The sequence below is a fragment of the Panthera uncia genome (assembly GCF_023721935.1).
Source record: "Panthera uncia isolate 11264 chromosome B2 unlocalized genomic scaffold, Puncia_PCG_1.0 HiC_scaffold_24, whole genome shotgun sequence".
In the NCBI taxonomy this organism is placed as follows: Eukaryota; Metazoa; Chordata; class Mammalia; order Carnivora; family Felidae; genus Panthera; species Panthera uncia.
Window position 1 is genome coordinate 15,528,575 of NW_026057580.1, and position 23,496 is coordinate 15,552,070.

General features: G+C 37.4%; 1 protein-coding gene and 1 pseudogene across 1 annotated transcript in view; one reads left to right on the plus strand and one right to left on the minus strand.

Annotated features, from left to right (window-relative positions):
* Positions 1–23,496, plus strand: part of CD2AP (CD2 associated protein) — a 141,112-nt gene that overhangs the window by 20,623 nt on the left and 96,993 nt on the right. Inside the window, exon 2 of the mRNA XM_049653778.1 lies at positions 17,737–17,897. Coding sequence (XP_049509735.1) covers positions 17,737–17,897 — 161 coding nt within the window. The remainder of the gene's footprint in view (positions 1–17,736; positions 17,898–23,496) is intronic.
* Positions 8,186–9,987, minus strand: LOC125938542 (serine/threonine-protein phosphatase 2A 56 kDa regulatory subunit alpha isoform-like; annotated as a pseudogene).

A 23,496-nucleotide genomic window follows, 5' to 3' on the forward strand; every position in this document is an offset into this window, starting at 1 on the left:
ATAAAAATCCAAGTTGTTTCACCACTCAGAAATAACTATTAACATTTTTGTTTATGGATTTCTATATTCAAATTTTTTAATCCTCCCCCCCCCCCTTTTTTTCCTTTTTGGAAAAAATAAGATTGTATGATACATGCCACTTAATAATATACCTTTCATTTATCACGAACATCTTTCTAGGACTACGTTACCATTATCCTCACTGATGTCAGAATTACTAGACTCTTGCTGTTTATAGCATTACAAAAGACAGATTATATTTGTACATAGTTGTCCTGTTATTTATTCGAATTGACATACAGGAAAATGGACTTTTTTGGATGTGTGCAGTTCTATTAATTTTGTAGTGACCATCTCTTCTCCCTCCTGTGGCAACCAGCTGTTCTTCATAGATTTATCTTTTTGAAAATTTCATATAATTGGTTTGTACAATATGTAACCTTTTGAAATTGGCCTGATTTAATGTAATGCTCTTAAGATTTGTTCAAGTTACTGTATCAGTAGTTCATTTTTGTTGCTGAGTAGTATTTCATTACATGACTATACCACGATTTTCTATCCATTTGTCCATTGAAGGGTGTTTGTTTTTCTTTTCCTGGTTTGTAGCACTTATGGATAGAGCTGCTATAAACATTTGTGTAGAGGTTTTTATGTGAACATGTATTTTACTTCTCCAGAGTATATGTAACTAGGAGTGGGATTGGTGAGTCATATGGAAATGTGTATGTTTAACTTTATAAGAAACTGCCAAACTCTTTACCGGTGTCTGTACTTTTTTTTTTTTTTTTTTTTTTTTTTTTTTGGTATTGCTACCAGCAATATTCTAGATTTCCAATGGCTTCACATCCTTTTTAGAATTTTTTATTTTAGCCATTGTGATAAATATTTTTTACTTATCTCATTGTGTACAGTTGGGAGAGTTCATCATTAAATATTTGGTAGAATTTGCCAGGAAAACCATCTGGGTCTGGAGATTTCTTTTTCTAGAGTGTTTCCAACTACAAACTTAAAAAATTTTAAAAGTAGTTATTCAGATTATCTGAAACTACCAAAGCACCAAAACTTTGAGGCTTAATGTTTTTAAAATAAAAAAAAAATTTTAATATTTATTCAGTTTTTGAGAGATGGAGATAGAGCATGAGCGGGGAAGGGGCAGAGAGAGACGGAGACACAGAATCTGAAGCAGGCTCCAGACTCTGAGTTGTCAGCACAGAGCCCAACACGGGGCTCAGACTCAAAAATGGTGAGATCATGACCTGAGTTGGAGTTGACCCTTAACTGACTGAGATACCCAGGAGACCCAAAACTTTCAGGTTTTCTACATGTGTATGTTGCTTACAGTTTTCCTTATTATTATTGTTTTTAATGAGTATAAATCTTTAGTGATGGTGTCTCTTTTTATTCTTGATAATGGTAATTTGGGTCTTCTCTTTTTTTTTTTCTTAATCATTCTTCCTAGAAATTTATTAATTTTATTGACCTTTTAAAATGATCAATTTTGGTTTCATTGATTTTTCCCTATTTTTCTATTTTCTCTGTTTTTATTTCCTGTTTCCTTTAGTTGTACATTTCATGATTTCAGATTTTATGTTTTCTCCTAGCCTATGAATTATACTTAGAATTTTTTTAGGTATTTGCCTTAAAGTTTGCTATATATATTTATAACCGGTCTGAGTTCACCTTTATTTATTTATTTTTTAAAGTTTATTTATTTTGAGAGAGAGACAGGGACAGAACGAGAGAGAGAGAGAGAGAGAAAGAGAGAAAGAGAGAAAGAATCCCAAGCAGGCTTTGTGCTGATAACACAGAGCCTGACATGGGCTTGATCCCACAAACCATGAGATCATGACCTGAGCCAGAATCAAGGATCGGTTACTTAACCAACTGAGCCACCCAGGCGCCCCCTGAGTTCACCTTAAAATAGCACTGCACAACTTCACATGTAATGCAAATACCATAGAGTATTCCTAACTCTTCCTTTGTCCTTTATGAAGTTGCTGTCACTTATATTAGCCTATCGATGTGCAATAATCAGTAAATTGTTATTTTAAACAGTTATCTTTTAGATTAGTTAAGAGTAAGAAAAAAGCACTTTGTTTTACTTCCATTTATTCCTTTTCCTTCACTCTTTTTATTAAGAAAAAATATTTAATAATGGTTAATATGCAGTGTTATATTAGTTTCAGGTGCATGACATAGTGATTTGGCAATTCTATATATTATGCAGTTCTCACAGTGGTAAGTGTAGTTGCCATCTGTCACCATACAATGTTATTACAATATTACTACTATATTTTTCATCTCTGTAACATATTTATTTTATAACTGGGGGTTTGTACCTCTTATTCCCCTCGCCTGTTTTGCCCATCTCCCATCTCTCTCCCCTCTGGCAGCTGGCAATTCTCTGTATTTACAGTCTTTCTGGATTTTTCTTTTTTTTTTAAAAGATTCCACAAATAAGTGAAATCATTGGTATTTGTGTTTCTTTGACTTATCTCCATTTTAGCATAATTCCAGGTCTATCCCTGTTAATGTAAATGGAAAGATCTCATTCTTTTTTTTATGGCTGAGTAACACGCCGTTATCTCTCTCTTTGTTTATACACATATGCATATACGTATATACACACACACACACCACATCTTCTTTATCCATTCATCTATCAATGGACACAGGTTGCTTCCATATCTTGGCTATTGTAAATAATGCTGTAATGAACACGGGCTGCGTATGTCTTTTTGAGTGCTTTTGCTTTCTTTGAGTAAATATTCAATAGTGAAATTACTAGATCGTATATTGTTTCTATTTTTAATTTTTTTGAGGAACCTCAAACTGTTCTTTTTTACAGTATCACCAATTTACAATCCCACCAGAAGTGCATGAGGATTTTTTTCTCCATATCCTCATCAACATTTGGTATTTCTTGTCTTTTTGATTCTAGCTGCTCTGACTAATGAGAAGTTACAACACATTTTTTTTTAACACTGTGGTTTTGATTTATATTTCCTTGATATTTTGTTATTTTGAGCATTTTTTTCATGTGTCAGTTGGCCATCTGTATGACTTTATAAAAATGTCTCTTTAGGTGTTCTGTCCATTTTCAAAACTGGATTATTTGTTTTTTTGGTGTTGAGTTGTAAGAGTTGTTTATATATTTTGGCTGTTAACCCTCTTGTTGGATAAATCATGTGCAAATACCTCTTCTCATCCAGGAGGTTGCATTTTCATTTTGTTGATGGCTTCCTTTGCTGTGCAGAACCTTTTTACTTTGGTAGTCCAAATAGTTTATTTTTTATTTCCCTTGCCTGAGGAGACCTACCCATAAATATGTTATCAGGGCCAGTGTTAAAGAGACTACTGCCTGTTTTTTTTTTTTTTTTTTAAAGGAATATTCTGGTTTCAGTTCTCATATTTAAGTGTTTAAACCACTTTGAGTTATTTTTCTACATTGTAAGAAAGTGGTCGAGTTTTATTCTTTTGTGTGTAGCAGTCCATTTTTCCAAACAGCATTTATAGAAGAGACTCTTTGCTCCACTGTACTTTCTTGCCGCATTTTTGTAGATTAATTCATCATATTTCATCATTTTGTAGATTAATTCATTATTATAACTTTTCCATTTGTGTCATCTGTAGTTTCTTTTCTTCAGTGTCTTATAATTATCACATTATAGGTTAGTCACCTTCTTGGTTAAATTTATTCCTAGGTATTCTATTCTTTTTGGTGTAATTGTAAATGGGATTGTTTTCTTGATTTCTCTTTCTGCTGTTTTGTTTTTAGTATATAGAAATGCAGCCAATTTCTGGATATTTATTTTGTGTCCTGCAACTTTACTGAATTCAGTTTTTCTCAAGTCTTTTTGGTGGAATCTTTAGAGTTTTCCATATATAGGGTTATGTCAACTGGAAATAGTGACAGTTTTACTTCTTCCGTACCCATTTGATACCTTTCTTTTATTCCTTTTTCTTGCCTGATTGCTATAGCTAGGATTTCCAGTACTGTTTTGAATAAAAGTGGCAAGAGTAGGTACCTTTGTCTTGTTCCTAATCTTAAAGGAAAAGCTCTCAGTTTTCACCATTGAGTATGACATTAGCTATGGGTTCATTATATATGGCTTTTTTATGTTGAAGTGTGTTCCCTCCAGACCCATTTTGTTGAGAGTTTTTATCATGAATGGATGTTGAATTTTGTCAGATGCTTTTTCTGCATCTATTGAGATGGTCATATGGGATTTTATCTTTTATTTTGTTGATGTGATGTGTCATATTGATTGATATTTGGATACTGGACCATCCTTGCATCTCTGGAATAAATCCCATTTGATCATGGTGAATGATTCTTCTAATGTATTGTTAAGTGAAATTTGCTAATATTTTGTTGAGTATATCTGCCTCTTTTTTCATCAGATATAATTAACCCATAGTTTTCTTTTCTCATAGTGTTATTGGTTCTAGTATTAGGGTAGTGCTGTAAGCTTTCCTTCATTTTTTTTTTAATAGTTTGAGAAGAATAGGTATTAACTCTTCTTTAAATGTTTGGTAGAATTCAACTGTGAAGGCATCTGGTCTTGGACTTTTGTTTATTGGGAGTTTTTTTGATTACCAATTTAATTTTATTACTTGTCATCAGTCTGTTCAGATTTTCTATTTTTTCCTGATTCAATATTGGAAGAATGTATGTGTGTAGATATTTATGCATATCTTCTAAGTCGGCCAATTTGTTGGCATATAAATTTCTGTAGTAGTCTTTTATAAATCTGTGGTCTTGGTTGTTACTTCTTTCATTTCTGGTTTTATTTACTTGAGTTCTCTTTTTTTCTTGATGAGTTTGGCCAAAGGTTTATCAATTTTGCTTATCTTTCAAAAAGCAGCTCTTGGATTCATTGATCTTTTTTATTTTTTAAAAAATATCTGTATCATTTATTTCTGCTCTGATTTGTTATTTTCTTTTTTCCTTTTAACTTTGAGCTTTGTTTGTACTTTTTCTACTTCCTTTAGATATAAAATTAAAGTATTTACTTCAGATTTTTGTTTCTTAAGGTTGACCTTTATCTCTGTAAACTTCCTTCTAAGAATTCTAAGTTGGAAGGTTTTTTCTTTTAATACTTTAGTGTTCTCCACTCTTTTTTCCCCTAAGTTTATATATTTATTTTTGAGTGAGAGAGAAAGCAAGAGTGGAGGAAATCAGAGAGAGAGGGGAGAGAGAGAATCCTGAGCAGGTTCCACGCTGTTAGTGCGGAACCTGATGCGGGGCTCAAACCCACAAACCATGAGATCATGACATAAGTCGAAGTCGGACACTTAACTTGACTGAGCAACCCAGGTGCCCCTACTCCACTCTCTTTTCAGTCTGCTATAGTTCTTATCCTTGTTCTTCTATACGTAAGTTTTTTTTTTTTTCTTATGGCTTCTTTCAAGAATTTGTGTTTGGTTTTCTGCGTTTGCATATGGTATGCTTAGGTGTAGATTTTCCCACATTTATCCTGCTTTGTATTGTCTGAACTTCCCATGTATGTGGTTTGGTGTATGATAATAATTTTGGAAAATTCTCCATTATCTTTCTTTTCTAGCACTCCAGTTATGCATATATTTTATCTTTTGAAATTGTTGCACACTTCTTGGATTTCTGTTCTATTTTGTTTTATTTTTTTTATTTATTTATTTATTTATTTTAACATTAAGATTTTTTTTTTTTTATTTATTTATTTTTGGGACAGAGAGAGACAGAGCATGAACGGGGGAGGGGCAGAGAGAGAGGGAGACACAGAATCGGAAACAGGCTCCAGGCTCCGAGCCATCAGCCCAGAGCCTGACGCGGGGCTCGAACTCACGGACCGCGAGATCGTGACCTGGCTGAAGTCGGACGCTTAACCGACTGCGCCACCCAGGCGCCCCTGTTTTATTTTTTTATTAAAAATTTTTTAATGTTTATTCTTGAGAGAGAGAGAGAGAGTGCGTGAGCATGCATGTACTAGTTGGAGAGGGGCAGAGAGAGAGACACAGAGACCAACGCAGGCTCCGGACCCTGAGCTGTCAGCACAGAGCCCAAGGTGGGGCTCGAACTCAGGAACCGCAAAATCATGACCTGAGCCGAAGTCAGATGCTCAACTGACTGAGCCACCCAGGCGCCCCATTGTTTTATTTTTTCATATTATTTTTTTCTCTTTACATTTTGGTTTGGGAAGTTTCAAATGACATATTTTCAAGTTTGCTGGTTCCAACCTTGGTGGTGTCTAGTCTGGTGATGAGCCCACCAATGGCATCCTCTATCATTTTTGTTTTGTTTTGTTTACTTTCCCAGCTTTTATTTATGTTTTGTGCTTTAAAACACTTGGAGATTTATGTTTTTGCTTAGATTTTAGACCAAAAGTACTATCTGTAGTGAAGGAAGGTGTAGGGTGGGTAATTCTCCTCATCATATTTCTAGAAGAAATGAAGAGATGGGTAAGAATTATATTTGAGTTTTATTTTAGGAAATACTCTTTTTCGTAGGCTGTAACTAACTAGGATCTGTAACAGTATGAAGAGCGTACTATAAAAAGGAGAAATATGGCACAAAAACAGACACATAGACCAATGGAATAGAATAGAAACCCCAGAACTAGACCCACAAACGTATGGCCAACTCATCTTTGACAAAGCAGGAAAAAACATCCAATGGAAAAAGGACAGTCTCTTTAACAAATGGTGCTGGGAGAACTGGACAGCAACATGCAGAAGGTTGAAACTAGACCGCTTTCTCACACCATTCACAAAAATAAACTCAAAATGGATAAAGGACCTGAATGTGAGACAGGAAACCATCAAAACCTTAGAGGAGAAAGCAGGAAAAGACCTCTCTGACCTCAGCCATAGCAATCTCTTACTCGACACATCCCCAAAGGCAAGCGAATTAAAAGCAAAAGTGAATTACTGGGACCTTATGAAGATAAAAAGCTTCTGCACAGCAAAGGAAACAACCAACAAAACTAAAAGGCAACCAACGGAATGGGAAAAGATATTTGCAAATGACATATCGGACAAAGGGCTAGTATCCAAAATCTATAAAGAGCTCACCAAACTCCACACCCGAAAAACAAATAACCCAGCGAAGAAATGGGCAGAAAACATGAATAGACACTTCTCTAAAGAAGACATCTGGATGGCCAACAGGCACATGAAAAGATGTTCAACGTCGCTCCTTATCAGGGAAATACAAATCAAAACCACACTCAGATATCACCTCACGCCAGAGTGGCCAAAATGAACAAATCAGGAGACTATAGATGCTGGAGAGGATGTGGAGAAACGGGAACCCTCTTGCACTGTTGGTGGGAATGCAAATTGGTGCAGCCGCTCTGGAAAGCAGTGTGGAGGTTCCTCAGAAAATTAAAAATAGACCTATCCTATGACCCAGCAATAGCACTGCTAGGAATTTATCCAAGGGATACAGGAGTACTGATGCATAGGGGCACTTGTACCCCAATGTTTATAACAGCACTCTCAACAATAGCCAAATTATGGAAAGAGCCTAAATGTCCATCAACTGATGAATGGATAAAAAAATTGTGGTTTATATACACAATGGAATACTACGTGGCAATGAGAAAAAATGAAATATGGCCTTTTGTAGCAACGTGGATGGAACTGGAGAGTGTGATGCTAAGTGAAATAAGCCATACAGAGAAAGACAGATACCATATGGTTTCACTCTTATGTGGATCCTGAGAAACGTAACAGAAGCCCATGGGGGAGGGGAAGGAAAAAAAAAAAAAAAAAGAGGTTAGAGTGGGAGAGAGCCAAAGCATAAGAGACTGTTAAAAACTGAGAACAAACTGAGGGTTGATGGGGGGTGGGAGGGAGGGGAGGGTGGGTGATGGGTATTGAGGAGGGCACCTTTTGGGACGAGCATTGGGTGTTGTATGGAAACCAATTTGACAATAAATTTCATATATTAAAAAAATAAATAAATAAATAAAATAAAAAATCAAGAAAAAAATAAATAAAAAGGAGAAATATACAGAGCACACCACTGTATCTATGTGCAACACAATAAAATTCATCACAATTCTTACCACTCTCGTAATTATCTCATAACTTGAGAAGTGACACAATAAATCAGTGATTAGACAAAGGTTACAATGTACTGTGACGTAGCACAGAGCTATGTTTAGTCCACAAATTTTTTTCATTTACATTTGCTGGGAAAAAAACCCTGGCCTTTTAATTATACTGATGAGGTTTATTTTGTTTCAAAATTTTTACATATTTCAAAATGGTGTATAAAACTGTGCCTGTCCAATGGTGATGGTAGGCTTTTTAATTTTCTTTTCTTCTCTTTTCTGTTTTTAATTTGTCACTTGTGTTACTGAGAATACTTTGTATGTTGTAAACACTGTTCTGCTTTTCTCAAGCTTTCTTTAGCTTTAGCTCCTGTAAATATTCCCCACAATTCTTTGTGTTCCAGTTCCTTTTTTTTCTCTTTTTGTCTTTCATCTTCGGAGCTAGTAAGGTTGTTGAAAAGCATTTTTATGTCCATTAGGGTTTTCAGCATGTTGTATATGAATGCTACAGTTGTCGAATTCCAGTGTTCATTGGAGATTTTTTACAAACTGCAAAATGCAATTGTCAGCATTTTGTTAATATTTTCCTCAAACTAAGAATGTATTCATTATTACAGCAGTATGGTACCCTTTCTCCAACCTAAAACTGGGAACTGGGTACATACTTGGATATCTGCTTACAAAGGGCTCTTCACTTCTTTTGAACTGTGTTGGTTCAGTGACATCTAAGATTTCTTCAGTTTCTTCTAAAAACATCACCTCTTTCCGACTGCATGCTTTTGGCCAGAATTTCAGCAGTCCTATAATCACTGGTTATGTTAATGTTGTATCTTTTCTTCAGAAAGTATACAACACAGTAGGCTAGCTGAGTATGAGACAAAGCTAATCCTTTTGCAGTGTGGTTAAGAATAAGAGCCATCATTAGAAATATGTTCTGTTTTCAGTGGTAATCGCCTAAAGCCATTGATAATACTACTAAATTTTTAAGGAGTTCAGCAACACCCTTGAAATGTGTATCATACATAAACCTGAGGAAAATGTTGTTAATTTGTTTTCTTATGAATGCTCATAATCCAAGAAATTTCCGATAAATTCAGTGTAGAACAGTCTTCAGGAAGTCCTATTCTGTTAGGTATCTTCACTGTTGAAAAGCTCAGGAACTGTTTTACAAATTTCTGGCCAATACATCACTTTGTAATGCTAGGCTAGAACTCCAAAAATCTTTTTTTTTTTTTTTTTAATTTTTTTTTTCAACGTTTTTTATTTATTTTTGAGACAGAGAGAGACAGAGCATGAACGGGGGAGGGGCAGAGAGAGAGGGAGACACAGAATCGGAAACAGGCTCCAGGCTCCGAGCCATCAGCCCAGAGCCTGACGCGGGGCTCGAACTCACGGACCGTGAGATCGTGATCTGGCTGAAGTCGGACGCTTAACCGACTGCGCCACCCAGGCGCCCCTAGAACTCCAAAAATCTTAAGGCAGACACCAATTGTATGTGAAGCCAAGAGGCCTCAAGTTCATCCTTTTCTGGATCAAAATCTAGATTATCACTTGGAGGAAGAGTATAGAAGATGTTAGCGGTGATCATTTTTACTTTTGTCACAATACACTGATTCAACAAATTACTTCACAGTTAGTTGAAACATACTCCATCAGTTCATTCAGTGTTGCTCTTTTAATTTTGTTGATCTTCAAGGCTGAAACAGAGCCCATGAAATCAAACAATACAACACCGATGCAGCTCTGACAGAAAGCTCTCGTTCATTGGAGGTGGCATCTTTGAGTTGGGGCAAGGAGTGCCCCTCTGCCTGTTGCCCTTGCTGTGGAGCTGTCAGGAGCCCTGGGAGCACTTCTGCCTCTGTGCTGTGCATACCATTTCAGGATAAAGCTGACTGCTTTCTCTGAGGCCTAGATGGCAGTGCCAGCAGCTTCCATTAGTGGTGATTACCAGGACATTTCCACGGCCCTGGTGCTTAGGAGGGCTACTTGCACAGAACGGGCAGTGGCAGAGGGAAGAGGTGGGGAGAGGTACAGAGAGCTTGTGTCCCTTTGTCCGGTCCCCTTCCCCCAATACAATTCTCTCCTGGGCATTGGGGACCTTCTTTTTGCTGCCTGTCAACCCCTCAGGGCCATATCTCAGTGCTGGAAGTTTCCGGTCCCTGCTTCTCACGGAGCTCCAGGGGCTGAAGGAGGCAAGGATAGGGGAGGAGAGGTTTGAAAAAGTTGCTGATCCTGGGCATGGAGGTCCAGTGGAAGGGAGCCTGAAGTTCAGGAAACTGAGGCAAGGGCTCAGGGGTGTGGATGCTGAGCATGCCACTTGTCCCTTCAGTTTAGGTTGCCAGCCCGCTGGCCAGCATCTCAGTGGCTGCTGCCAGTGTATCCTACCTTTGCTTGGAACTTCCTGCTTATGGGTTGCCATTGTGGATCCCCTCCAAGACACCACAGTTGCCATGGTGCCCACTTTTCCCTTGTAGCACTGACCCCTCATTTCCTGGAGCAGTGACATGCTACCTGGCATCCTTTATTTCTGTTAGTGATTTTTAGTTTTTTCATTTCCTTTTGATTTTAGAATTTCCGTCTGCTTACTTTTCCCATCTGTTCTTGCTTCTTGTCCCCCCCCCTTCCCCCCATTATCATCCTTAACATTATTAATCATAGTTATTTTAAATTCCCTATTTGATTCCAAAAGAAGTGTTATATTTGAGTCTGGCTCTGATGCTTGCTTTGTCTTTGTTTTTTCTTGCCTTTTAAAAGCATGATGTATAATTTTTTGTTGAAAGTTTGACATTATATGTTAGGAAATAGGAACTGAGATAAACAGATCATTAGTGTGAGATTTTAAATTAATCTGTCCTAGAGTTGTATTGTGTTTAATATTTGCTGTAGGTATAGGTACCAGAGGCTTATTTCTTTAGTGTCCATTTTTGTCTCCCTGGCTGTCTTTGTGCTTTCCTAACAACTCCTCAGATGGAATCTGCACCAGGCAGTAACTCTTTCAGCAGTAATTAACTTACTGTATTGGAGCCCCCCTGGTGTGGTGGTAAGGTGTAGAGGAGAGAAAGCATCCTATAATCTTGTAATTAAATCTCATATTTTTTGTGGGTTTGTGGCCTGGGACTGTGATCTTGATAGGTCTTTCTTGGGTCCCTCCCCCCCACACTGTCCCCCATCCCTCCTGTGAGACAGAAAGGTTAAGAGGGGACCAGAATCAGAGAAATGACCTTTCCACAGGTGGATAAAGTCTTTTCTGTGGAGATTAAGTCTTTGTTAGGGTGAATGCTCTGTTTTCTGTTTCACACTGACTTCTTTGACCTTCCTTGCTGGAAGCACAAGGAGATCTTTATGGGCTCTTCACTCTAAGAATCTGGTGATGTTCCTGGAAGTAAACCCCACAAAAATGGGTGACTCCCCTAAGACTGTGGTTCCCAGAAGTTTTCTCAAAAATACCATTTAAGTCCATTGACTGATGAATGGATAAAGAAGATGCGCACACACACACACACACACACACACACACACAATGGAATATTACTTGGCGATCAAAAAAAAATGAAATTTTGCCATTTACAACAATGTGGATGGAACTGGGATGTATTATGCTAAGTGAAATAAATCATAGAAAGACAAGTAGATGACTTTACTCATGTGGAATTTAACATACAAAACATGAACAAAAGAGAAGGAAAGCAAAATAATGTAACAACAGAGAGGGAGAATACAGAGAATACAGAGACTCTAAAATACAGAACAAACTGATGGTTGCTGGTGGGGTGTTGGGGGGGGGCGTTAAGGAGGACACTTGTTAGGATGAGCACTGGGTGTTGTATGTATGTAATGAATCACTAAAATTTATTCCTGATATTATTATACTATATGTTAACTAACTTGGATTTAAATTTTAAAAATAAATAAAAAATGAAGCAGGGGAAAAATACCATTTAAGTGTTTGTAGTGGATTAACTTTTTGCCTCCAAAATGATATGTCCAGGTTCTAAGCCCTGGTACAATAATGTGGCATTATTTGGCAATGAAGTCTTTGCAGACATAACTAAGGATCTTAAGGTTGTATGGTCTTGGATTTAGGATTGACCATAAACCAGTGAGTGGTGTTCTTATTAAGAGTTAGAGGAGGGAGATTTGAGACACACAGAAGGGCAAGGTCATGTGCAGATGGAGGCAGAGGTTGGAATTATGCAAGCTAAGGAATGCCAGAGATTTCTGGCAGCCTCCAGAAGCCAAGACACAAGTGTGAAGCAATTCTTTCTCTGAGTCTTCAGAAAGATCCAACCCTGTTGATAACTTGATTTTGTAGTCTGGCCTCCAGAGCTAGAAATGTGAAAGAATAAACTTCTATTGTTTTAAGTCACCTAGCTTGTGATTGTTATGACAGCCCTGGGAAACTCATATAATGTTCCTATCAGTTTATGGTTCCAGTTGTTTGTGTGAGGTGATCCAGTAGTTCTTGGCGTTGCCTCTCCATATCTTGAGCCGGCAGTTTGCCTTGTGTCCTCAGTTCTATGGTGGGCCCAAGAAAAGCCACTGACTTTCAGTTCGCTTAGCTTTTTTCTGGTTGTAAGGGTGGGAGTGATACCATCCAAGTTTTTCACATGTTGGAGCCGAAACTGCAAGTCCACTATTTTTTGTTTGGCATTTTATACTTATTATCTTAGTGATTACCGCGTGCATTATTAGGTTTTAAAAATGTAGTTAATTAATACACAGTCTGTTCCTCATTCCTTCTTGCTCTGAAATACCTCCTAGAACTTTTTGTCTCCTGCTTAGTCTAGACTGTTCCTTAGATTTGTTGCACGGTTGCTATCTTAGCACTTTTCTTACTCTCTGGGATTGGCTCCACTATTTCTTGGATTTCATGTCTTCTCTTTTGTTTCCTTTTTTTTTTTTTTTTTTTTTTTTTTAATTTTACTGGATAACATCATGTAAGGTTATATGTAGGAGTTAATTTCCTTTTCCTTGCCTGTGTGAAAATGTAACACCCTTGTCTGCTGATTTGGCTGACCGTGGAATTCATTTTCCTTTAATACTTAAGTGGCCTTGCCTTTTTATTTTTCCTGTAGAATCTGGTGTCCTTAATGAGACGTCTTCTGATGATTCTCATTCTTTTGTAGACTAACTCTATTTCCTTTCAGACACCCTTCTAGGATATTTTTTATCTTTGTTATGAAATTTCGTTTAGATGTGAGTACTTACTTTTTGTTATTGTGCTGGATTTTCACAAATCTCTTTATTTTTGCAGATTTGTTTCGTTTAAGCTTTGGAGTATTTTCTTGTATTATTTCATTGTCAGTTCTCTATTTTCTGTCTTTTTTTCTAGAACTGTTATTTGGATGTTGAATTGTCTGGATTGATCATCTGTCTTTTATTTTTTATATTTTCCTTATGTCTTTTTGCTTCACCTTTTCTGGAAAACTTCCTTGGATTTTGTCTTCACTTCTCCAAAAGAAAAAAAAAAAGTTAATGGGGCATCTGGGTGGCTCAGTCCATTGAGCATCCAACTCTTGGTTTCAGCTCAGGTCATGATCTCAGGGTTCCTGAGTTTGAGCCCTGCATGCATTGGGCTCTGTGCTGACAGTGTGAAGCCTGCTTGGGATTCTATCTCCCTTGTTCTCTGCCCCTCCCCCACTTGCTCTCTTTCTCTCTCAAAAATAAAAAAATAAACTTAAAAATTAATGAGACATGCTGAAAGACACAAATTTCCAAACCTTTTTTATTTCCTCATTTTTTTTCATAGCATTTGGTGCTGACTTTATGAACTTTGTTACATCTCTTGAGGATACAAATTTGTACATGTTTAAATTTTTTTATTTTGAAATGATAAGTTGTAGAAATAAGTACAGTACAAAAAATTTCTCCCTGACTGATGCCTTTATCCTGAATATTTTAGTGTGTATTTTCTACAAACCAGGATCTACTTAATCACAATCCAACCATAGACTTAAATAGTTAACATTTATTTATATATGTATGGACTCTGGTTTCTTTATTCAACTGGATATGTTCTGTTACTGTCATTGTTTATTCTGATGCTCAGATTGTCCTGGTTTGGCCAATAAGAGCCCTTTTGATATTCTTTCTGTCCTTTGGCATCACCTTATCTTTCTTTAACTTCCTTGCTTTGTGGCACAATACTGTACTTCTGGCTTATCTTGTACTTTTCCTGCTTCAGAGGCGGAATTGCCTGTCTTCCCAAGGATTCCTAGTTCTTTTTAAGAGAAAGTGGTGTTTACAGGATCTGTGCATTAGGTTGCGCATTGCTATTGGACTTTGCTGGTTTTTTAAGAGGACAGCTGGTGTGTTTATGTGTATGTGTTTCATGTGTGTGTTTTTGTGTATTGGAAACCATAAGTACATGGTGATATTTCTCATTTAGCATTACAGGATTGAACCTAGCTTTTTCTCCCTTATGTTTGCAATTCCCTTCTCTGAGATAGAGAAACTTGACTTCCATTATCCTTAATATATTTACTTATTTAATCAGTCCCCTGGATTTAGCCAGTCTTCATCCCTGCTGTCACTCTTCACCCTCACCCTTGCATGGACACCCTGTTCTGCTTGGGCTGTTAGTCTTCATTTTAGGTTGCTTTACCCTTCTACACCTCTGCATGGAAATCTGCCCTCCCGCCCCCCATCTCCAATACCATTTGGCCTTTGATATCCCTCACCAAACTACTCCTCAGCTTGGATGCCCTCTCCACTGTGCTTGGGCTCTGATACACCTTGTCAAGTTGCCTTTGTATAGATGCCCTCCTCACCTTGCTTTAGAGTGCTGATATGCTATAGTAGGAAAATCCCCTTATGTGGATGCTCTCCTTACCATATTCTGGCCCTGCCTCTACCCCTACCCCAGTTTTGGATACCTTTTACTTTTTTACATTTTTTGGTCTTTGATTCTCATACCAGACACCCCCCACCCAGGCTTTTCCCCCTTTCTCCCACTGTACTCTTCTATACCTAATGACTTTAGGACTAAATTGTTTTGGAGAGTTGAAAGGGGGGAGGTGGGTATATGTTTCATCCAGGAGTAATTTTTCATTTTATTATGGTTTTTCACAATTAACTATTATTTGTTCATATTTATGAATAAATAATAAATAACAAGCTGGGGGGACTATTTATGTAGGTAGGACTTACAGCTTTAGTTTAGAATTATCAGGCAGGGAGCTGAGCTTTGCTGTGGAGACCTAAATTCTGGGAATCAGTAGTCCTTTCTCTAAGAATGAGCATTCATCTATAGGAGCTTTACTAGTTTCCCCAAACTGTATGTGTGTGGGGCGGGGGGGGGGGGGGGGGGGGAGCAGCCGTGGAGTTGGAGGATGGAGATTAATCCTTTAGTTTTTGGTCTTCAGAGAAAAATGCCTGCCTACTTAGCATTATTGTCTTAGAGCTTTTGTTGTTGACAGTGGGTGTTAGCTCTTCCATGTAAAGATAATTCCCTATTTTCATTTCTGCGTTTCTCATGAGCTTTCCTTTTCTGAATTTTTAGCCTTTATGGGATTCTGCAGGGCAGTGTGGTATCTCAGTTATAGTTTCCTGAAGTTCTCTGGACTTTCTGTTCGTGGCTTTGTTAGTTATGGATCCATTTTCATAAGTTTGAAAAATTTCTTTCTGGCTTTCTTCTCAGGTTGGGATGTTTTCAGCTGTAAATAGAAATCCCATCTGAAATTTACTTAACAGTTGGGGCACCTGGGTGGTTCAGTCAGTTGAGCATCCCACTTGGGCTCAGGTCATGATCTCATCGTTCTTGGGTTCGAGCCCCTCGTCAGGCTCTGTGCTGACAGTTCTTAGGGAGCCTGCTTCGGATTCTGTAACTCCCACTCTCCCTGCCCCTCCCCTGCTCGTGCTCTGTCTCTCTCTCTGAAAAAAAAAAATTAAATTAAAAAAAAATTTTCTTAACAGTTAAAAAAAACCCTGCTATAACAAGAAAACTAAAGGTGTTGTAGCATAGGGGTTGGTTAATTTGGCAGTTTGATTGTTCTAGCAAAGATCCAGGTCATTTTCTTTTTTTTTTCTCTTTCATCCTAAACTTTTTCTTAAGAAGGGATTGAGACAATCTCTTGCTCTTTTTCTTGTCTTAAATAGTTATGGCAGTTTTGGGCATTACATTCTCATTGACGAACATCCAAAGTCTTCAGAAGGACTTATTTTTCCTTGTGTTTTGTTTTTAAGGTTGGATAAAACTTTCCCAGAACCCTTGCTCATATCTTACTGGTTAGAGTCCATCTGTCACATGTGTATTTGAAAAACAGTCTGTGTGTGTGTGTGTGTGTGTGTGTGTGTGTGTGTGTGTGAGAGAGAGAGAGAGAGAGAGAGAGAGGGAGAGAAAAAGAAATTACTCTAAATAAACTTATCTTTAGACCTTTGCCTCTTTGACCAGCAGCATTTGATACTGGGGCCTTTTCAGAATCTGCATTTAAGTAGGAGTCAACCAGATAATCTCTGCAAGTCAACAAGATGACTTGATTGTACATTAGTATTTGAAAAGTACTGGTCTAAACTAGTAAAGACTTAACCCCTGGGACTGAGAGAAACCTCATTTGTGAAAGTACAGGGTCTCAAAATACCTGATCAAAATCAGGGTTCAATAAGAAGGGAAAAAGGAGGAGGGAATCAGTGTCTGCCCATAATCCTTCCCCCCCCCCTTTTTTTTGGTTGTAGCTCTGTGTGTGTGTGTGTGTGTGTGTGTGTGCTTTTTAAAAATCGTAGTAGGAGAAAAAGATGAACGGAGGTATAGCTAGTCTATCATCTTGAATATGCAATCTGTTATAGCTTTTCTTGTATTGAACCCTGTAAAATATTAATAGTATGCATATATGATGTCCTGTAATCTAAAATTCTGTACTTAAAGGTGGTAAAATAGATCCTTATTAATCTTTACTTAAGGGTGTATTCATTTTCTATTGTTTAGTAACAATATTGCCATAAACTTAGCAGCTTAAAACAATACACATCTATGATCTCACAATTTTTGTGTTTCAGTAAGTCTGGGAGTGACTAATTAGGTACTCTGCAAGGCTGCCATCAAGGTGTTGGCCAGGTCTGGGTTCTCTACTGGGGGAGGATCTGCTTCCAAGCTTACCTGGTTGTTGGCATCATTTAGTTCTCTCTAGGCTCTGGGACTGATAAGCCTCAGTTTTTTGCTGGCTGTTAGCCAGAGACCTTCATCAGTTTCTCCATAGGTCAGCTCATAGCAAAACAGCTTGCATCTTCAAAGCCAGCAAGGGTGAGAGATTCCTAGCAAGATAGACATTGTAATCTTACATCATTATATACAATCCATCATCTTTGTCATATTCTGTTGGTTAGAAGTCAGTCATAAGTCATGTCCACAGTCAAGGAGAGGGAATTGCACAAGGACACGAATATCAAGAGATTGGGCGGGTGTCATGGGGACCACTCTAGAGATTGTCTATTGCAAACAATGTATATATCTGACCATAAGAACACCTGATGATATTAATTATACATTGTATTCAGGCTTCTACTTAAAATTTGTACTGTACTTTATACTAAGGCATTTGAGAAATTTGCAGATGTAGCCAAATATTTAAAATCATTGAAGGAAGCCTTGATGCTATCTTTGTAATGTTGTCGTTAAACAGGTTCCTTAATTTTAAGTTTATTAATATGGTTAATTATATTTCATGAATTAAATTTTAGACGTTTATTTTTCTTTTTTTAGTTGACTATATCGTGGAGTATGACTATGATGCTGTACATGATGATGAATTGACTATTCGAGTTGGTGAAATCATCAGGAATGTGAAAAAACTGCAGGAGGAAGGATGGCTAGAAGGAGAATTAAATGGGAGAAGAGGAATGTTTCCTGATAATTTTGTTAAGGTAAGTACTCTCACCTAAATTTTTAGCTGTTGCCTCATAGGATTTGATCTTTAACTTTAAGAAATACATGTATTTTAAAAACTAAAATGTTGAAAGTGAATTTTTACTCTACAGTTGTTTGGTGCCTTGGTGGATAATAACACTATGTGTATGTATGTGCACATGTGTTTATGTATGTATATATGTATCTATTTACCTGTCTTTTTATAAAAATAAATAGTACTTTGTGTTAGGGTAGCACTTTGTAATTTACAAGGTAGTTTTGCTGTGTACATTCTCATTTGAGCCTTCAAGCCTTATAAAGTAAGTAGGGTGGGTGATGACCCCATTTTTAAATATGGTGACATTACAGATGAGAGGTTAAATGGTTTACCCAATGTTGGCTAGCTAAGATCGAGAATCTGAACTGAAATCCAGGATCATTTACTTAAGTCTAATTGTATCTTGTTGATTTTGCAGCCCCTTTGCAAATATCTTAGGTTCCTATTTTAAGTGTCAGCCCTGCAGCAGTTATTGATCAAAGTAGGAGTGTTTCCAACTAACTACCAAATATCCCTTTGTTAGTGAATATTCAGTCACTTCCCCCAGGAAACAATCAAGATACTTAAGTCTTTTGCAGACAGAGTTCTCACTAGTTTAGGGAAGGAAAAAAAAAAGTAAAGAATATCTGTATATTTATGCTTCACTTCTAATTGCCTTGGTACCTCTATTAGTTTTCTTATGCTTACTTACTACTGGCCTCTTTAGATTCATTCTGAGTTCTTCTGGGAAGGCTAGAATGTGTCTCATTTTTTTGTCCACCTTATATAGTAATTGTTACGAATACCTGCACACTGTGGATATTTAGATGATATTTGTTCCCTGAATAGATTTGTATTCAGTTGTGGTTTTACATCTAAATATGAACTCATACTGTAATGCTAATTGATTTCAGAGAAGGTGAACTAACTATATGCTACCTAAATACATTTTATCTCTTGAAACAACTGAGAAAGGCTATAGTAGGGATTTGAACTTGTAATAGGGGAAGATTGCTTTTGTTTTTATTTTTTTGTTTAATAAATTGACTTATTTCTTGTAACCTAAAATGGAGTGTAATGCAGATACCTTGGTAATTGAATAGAATAAATGGATTTAAATATGGTCAAGTTCTAGATTTGTCCCTTGCTGGTCATTTGATGTAGTTCAAACCACATAATTTATCTGTTTTCTTATCCTTAAAATGGCATATTTATAGTCAGTATATGGTAAGCCATGACATTGCTCTCTCACCTCTCTCTCTTTCTCTGTGTCTCTTTAAAAAAAGGAAAGTGGCTTTTTTTTTTAATTAAAAACATTTTTTTTTAATTTACATCAAAGTTAGCATATAGTGTAACAATGATTTCAGGAGTAGATTCCTTAGTGCCCCTTACCCATTTAGCCCATCCCCCCTTCCCTCATTCCCCCTTCCCTCAACAGAGTAAGCCTCTGTTTGTTCTCCATATTGAAGAGTCTGTTATGTTTTGTCCCGCTCCCTGTTTTTATATTATTTTTGCTTCCCTTCCCTTGTGTTCATCTGTTCTGTGTCTTAAAGTCCTCACATGAGTGAAGTCATATGATATTTGTCTTTCTCCAACTGATTAATTTTGCTTAGCATAATACCCTTTAGTTCCATCCACGTAGTTGCAAATGGCAAGATTTCATTCTTTTTGGTTGCTGAGTAATACTCCATTGTGTGTGTGTGTGTGTGTGTGTGTGTGTGTGTGTGTGTGTACACATATCTTCTTTATCCATTCATCCATTGATGGACATTTGGGCTCTTTCCATACTTTGGTTATTGTTGATAGTGCTGCTATAAACATTGGGGTGAATGTGCCCCTTCGAAACAGCACACCTGTATCCCGTGGTTAAATGCCTAGTAGTGCAATTGCTGGGTCATAGGGTAGTTCTATTTTTAGTTTTTTGAGGAACCTCTGTATTGTTTTCCAGAGTGGCTGCACCAGGAAAGTGGCTTTTTAGAGAAAGTATGTTGAAGTAATAGAACACTAAAGAAAAGTACATGAAATGTTAAGTATTAATATAGCTTTAAAAAATTTTTTTTCATTTTATTTATTTTAGAAAGCACGATCTGGAGAGAGGGGCAGAGGAGGGAGGGAGGAGGGCGGGGAGAGAGAGAGAGAGAGAGAGAGAGAGAGAGAGAGAGAGAGAGAAAAGAATCCCAAGCAGGTTCCACACTTAGCATGGATTAATCCTGTGACCCTGGGATCATGACCTGAGCCAAAATCGAGACTTGGATGCTCAACCGACTGAGCCACCCAGGCGGCCCTGTATAGTTCTCTTAATTGTGTGCTGATGTATTGTCCCAGTAGTGGAGATGACTATCATAGGACTCCATTTTGAAATATATTTTACTGTCTTGTTTCATGACAATGAACACTAGAACTTGAGTTTAATGCACTGCCTGAGAATGGAGGATGCAGTTTGAGTATGCTAAATAATGGAGGGAAGCATAATCTGGGATTAAAAAGTAACCACAGGATAACAAATTAGAATGGGAGACATAAATATGAACTCATGTTCAGTTTAAAATATGTATCAACGCATACAGAAACTATGTGTGTGTTAACACTTGGGTTAATGCACGTCCATATATTTCTCAGCTGTTTCCACTGAGAGGGCCTAGAAACAGTGACATACCAGTAGCAGCAACTATCCCCAGTTACCAGATTTCGCTTTCTAAATCTTATTCTCCAATAAAAGAAGCAGGGCTCCTTAGACAAATAGCTGATTCTAGGGCTGGAGCAAGGAAAATATATGATGACCCCAGACCATTTTGTATGTAGTGCCAGAAGGTAGAGAAGTGCTCAAAAAAACCCCCACAAAATGATGGCCCATGTGAAAGCAGCCAATCTAAAAACTTTCCAGGCTCAGCTTCCAGTGTCCAGAGCTGGACTAATTTAAGCAACAGAATAACCTAATACTTGATAATTACCCAAAGAGGAGCATAAATATACGTAAGCCCATGCTGATATAGATAAGTGGTTGAGTAAATAAGTGAATGGAAAAGAAGGAATAAATCTCAGAGAATTATTTCAAATATTTGTAGATACTTCCTTTCCCTCCATCCCCTCCCCTCAAAAACATCCTGTAGGATGGGCCGGAATGAAAAATAGGTGGAAAAGAAAAATAGTAACTTTACAGTGGAGAAAACTGGCAAATACTACCATAACCAACTGTTAAAAGCTAATATCATCAGTGATATGTTGATATCATGTATCCTCTTTACCTCTGTGATACTTAGTCTTCCCCCAAACCCATAATCCCAGTCTAAGCATGAGGCAAAGCATCAAACCCAAATTGAAGACAAACTACAAAATATCTGACCAGCGCTTAAAGAAAATTTCAAGGTCATGAAAACCAAGTAAAGGCTGAGAAACTGATGTTGACTAGATGAGTCTAACACGACATGTGATCAAATATATCGTGGTATCTTGGGTTGGAATCTGGAACAAAAAATGGGTATTAGTGAAAAAGCTGATGAAATCTTCATAAAGTCATTGGTTTAGTTTTGACAAGTGTAATATGGTTATGCAAGATGCAACATTAGGAGAAACAATGAAGGGGATATGGGAGCTCTGTGTACTACCTTTGTAATTCTTTCAAGTTTATTTTTGAGAGAGCGCATGAGTGAGTGTGGGGCAGAGAGAAAGGTTGAGAGAGAGAATCTCATGCAGGCTCCACACTGTCAGCACAGAGCCCAAAGTGGGGCTCAAGTTGACCTGAAGTGGAGCTTGGGCTTACCCAAAGTGGGGCTGGAACCGTGAGATCTTGAGCCGAAGTCGGATGCTTAACCAACTGAGCCACCCAGGCACCCCGAAAGTTAAATTTTTATTGAAAAATTAGCCAGAGACAGTCAATAGCAGTAGATAATAAGATAGTTGACTTCAGATGTGAAGATTCAAGGGAAAGTTGTAATTTATAATTCACTGTCCACCTGTAAATAAGCCTTTTACGCCTAATGTACTGTTACTTTAAGATATGTATGTTATTTGTAAATCTGAGACTATGAAGTGGATGGTAGAACTCCTGAGGCTTCAAAATTCACATCCCTGTTATAGTTTCAGATAGCTATATTGAAGGGCATTGATATTCCAGTTGGGCTGGAAGGTTAAATCATTTTTGCAGACTGTTGAAAACAGACTTTATAGACACTAAATTTGTTTTGTGACAAACTGTTCATTTCATTGTCTCTTTGCAGTTATTTCATCTTTACTTGATTTAAAAAATATTTTACAAAGAATGTAGAACAAGGATCCATGAACTTAGGTATAGAATGTTGTCATTTTGTCACTGTTGCTTTAGAGTGTTACTTTTATAATAGAACATTACAGATAAAATTGAGTTTTTTGTTACCTCCTCTTATCATTTCCCTCTCCTCCCAACCTCCATATTCTGAAATTAAATGTATCCTTCTAATATATATTTATCTGTGCATAAACAAATAGTATTTTGTGTGATTTAGACATTGACATAATTATTGTGTCATATTGTGACTTTTTAAAATTTAATATGCCTTTCAATGTGATACATAACATTGTGTTTTTATGACACTGTGCAGTTAGCTCATAACTCTTTGGTAAATAGAGGAATGATGTCGGGACAATGAGAAAGCCGTGTTGGTTTATTTTCTAGGTAAAAGGGAGCTGTGATAAAGAGTGTAAAAGTATCATTTAGTGAGAAAGGGATAGGCTCTTAGCTTGGCTGCTTGCATAAACAGGAGTGCTTTTAGCTTTTAAATGAAACCTTTTCTTTCTTTCTTTCTTTCTTTCTTTCTTTCTTTCTTTCTTATTTATTTGTTAATGTGATCATCTCTACCTAGGTATTTTTCTCAAAGTTGAACAGTCCTAGCATAAAATGTTACAGCTTTTAACTCCTGGTACTTACCTCCTCTTGTCTCTGCATCATCTTAGTACCCATAAACCAACCTATCTACTCTGTTGTTTTTATGCATTAATTTTTTTTAAGTTTATTTATTTATTTTGAGAGAAAGAGACAGCTATTGGGCAGAGGCAGAGAGAGAGGAGAGAATCTCAAGTGGGTTCCATACTGTCAGCACAAAGCCCAACGTGGGGCTTGAACTCATGAACATGAGATATCGTGACCTGAGCCGAAACCAAGAGTCAGACTTAAGTGACTAAGCTACCCATAGGCGCCCGATGCATTTTTTTTTTTTTAACGTTTTATTTATTTTTGAGACAGAGAGAGACAGAGCATGAACGGGAGAGGGGCAGAGAGAGAGGGAGACACAGAATCGGAAGCAGGCTCCAGGCTCTGAGCCATCAGCCCAGAGCCCGACGCGGGGCTCGAACTCACGGACCGTGAGATCGTGACCTGAGCTGAAGTCGGACGCTTAACCGACTGAGCCACCCAGGCGCCCCCCAATGCATTTTTAATAGCTATAGAGGAATCCATTTGTAATGACTGTTTGGGCAGTCTTAAGTTATTACCCATTTTCCAAGGTTTCAGTTATTGTTATTTATTTTTACTTTCATTTTTAGTGCTCAGGTTCCAAACTTGTATAGGTTTAAAGTGGTATGCCCCAAACCCTACTTTCTTTTTC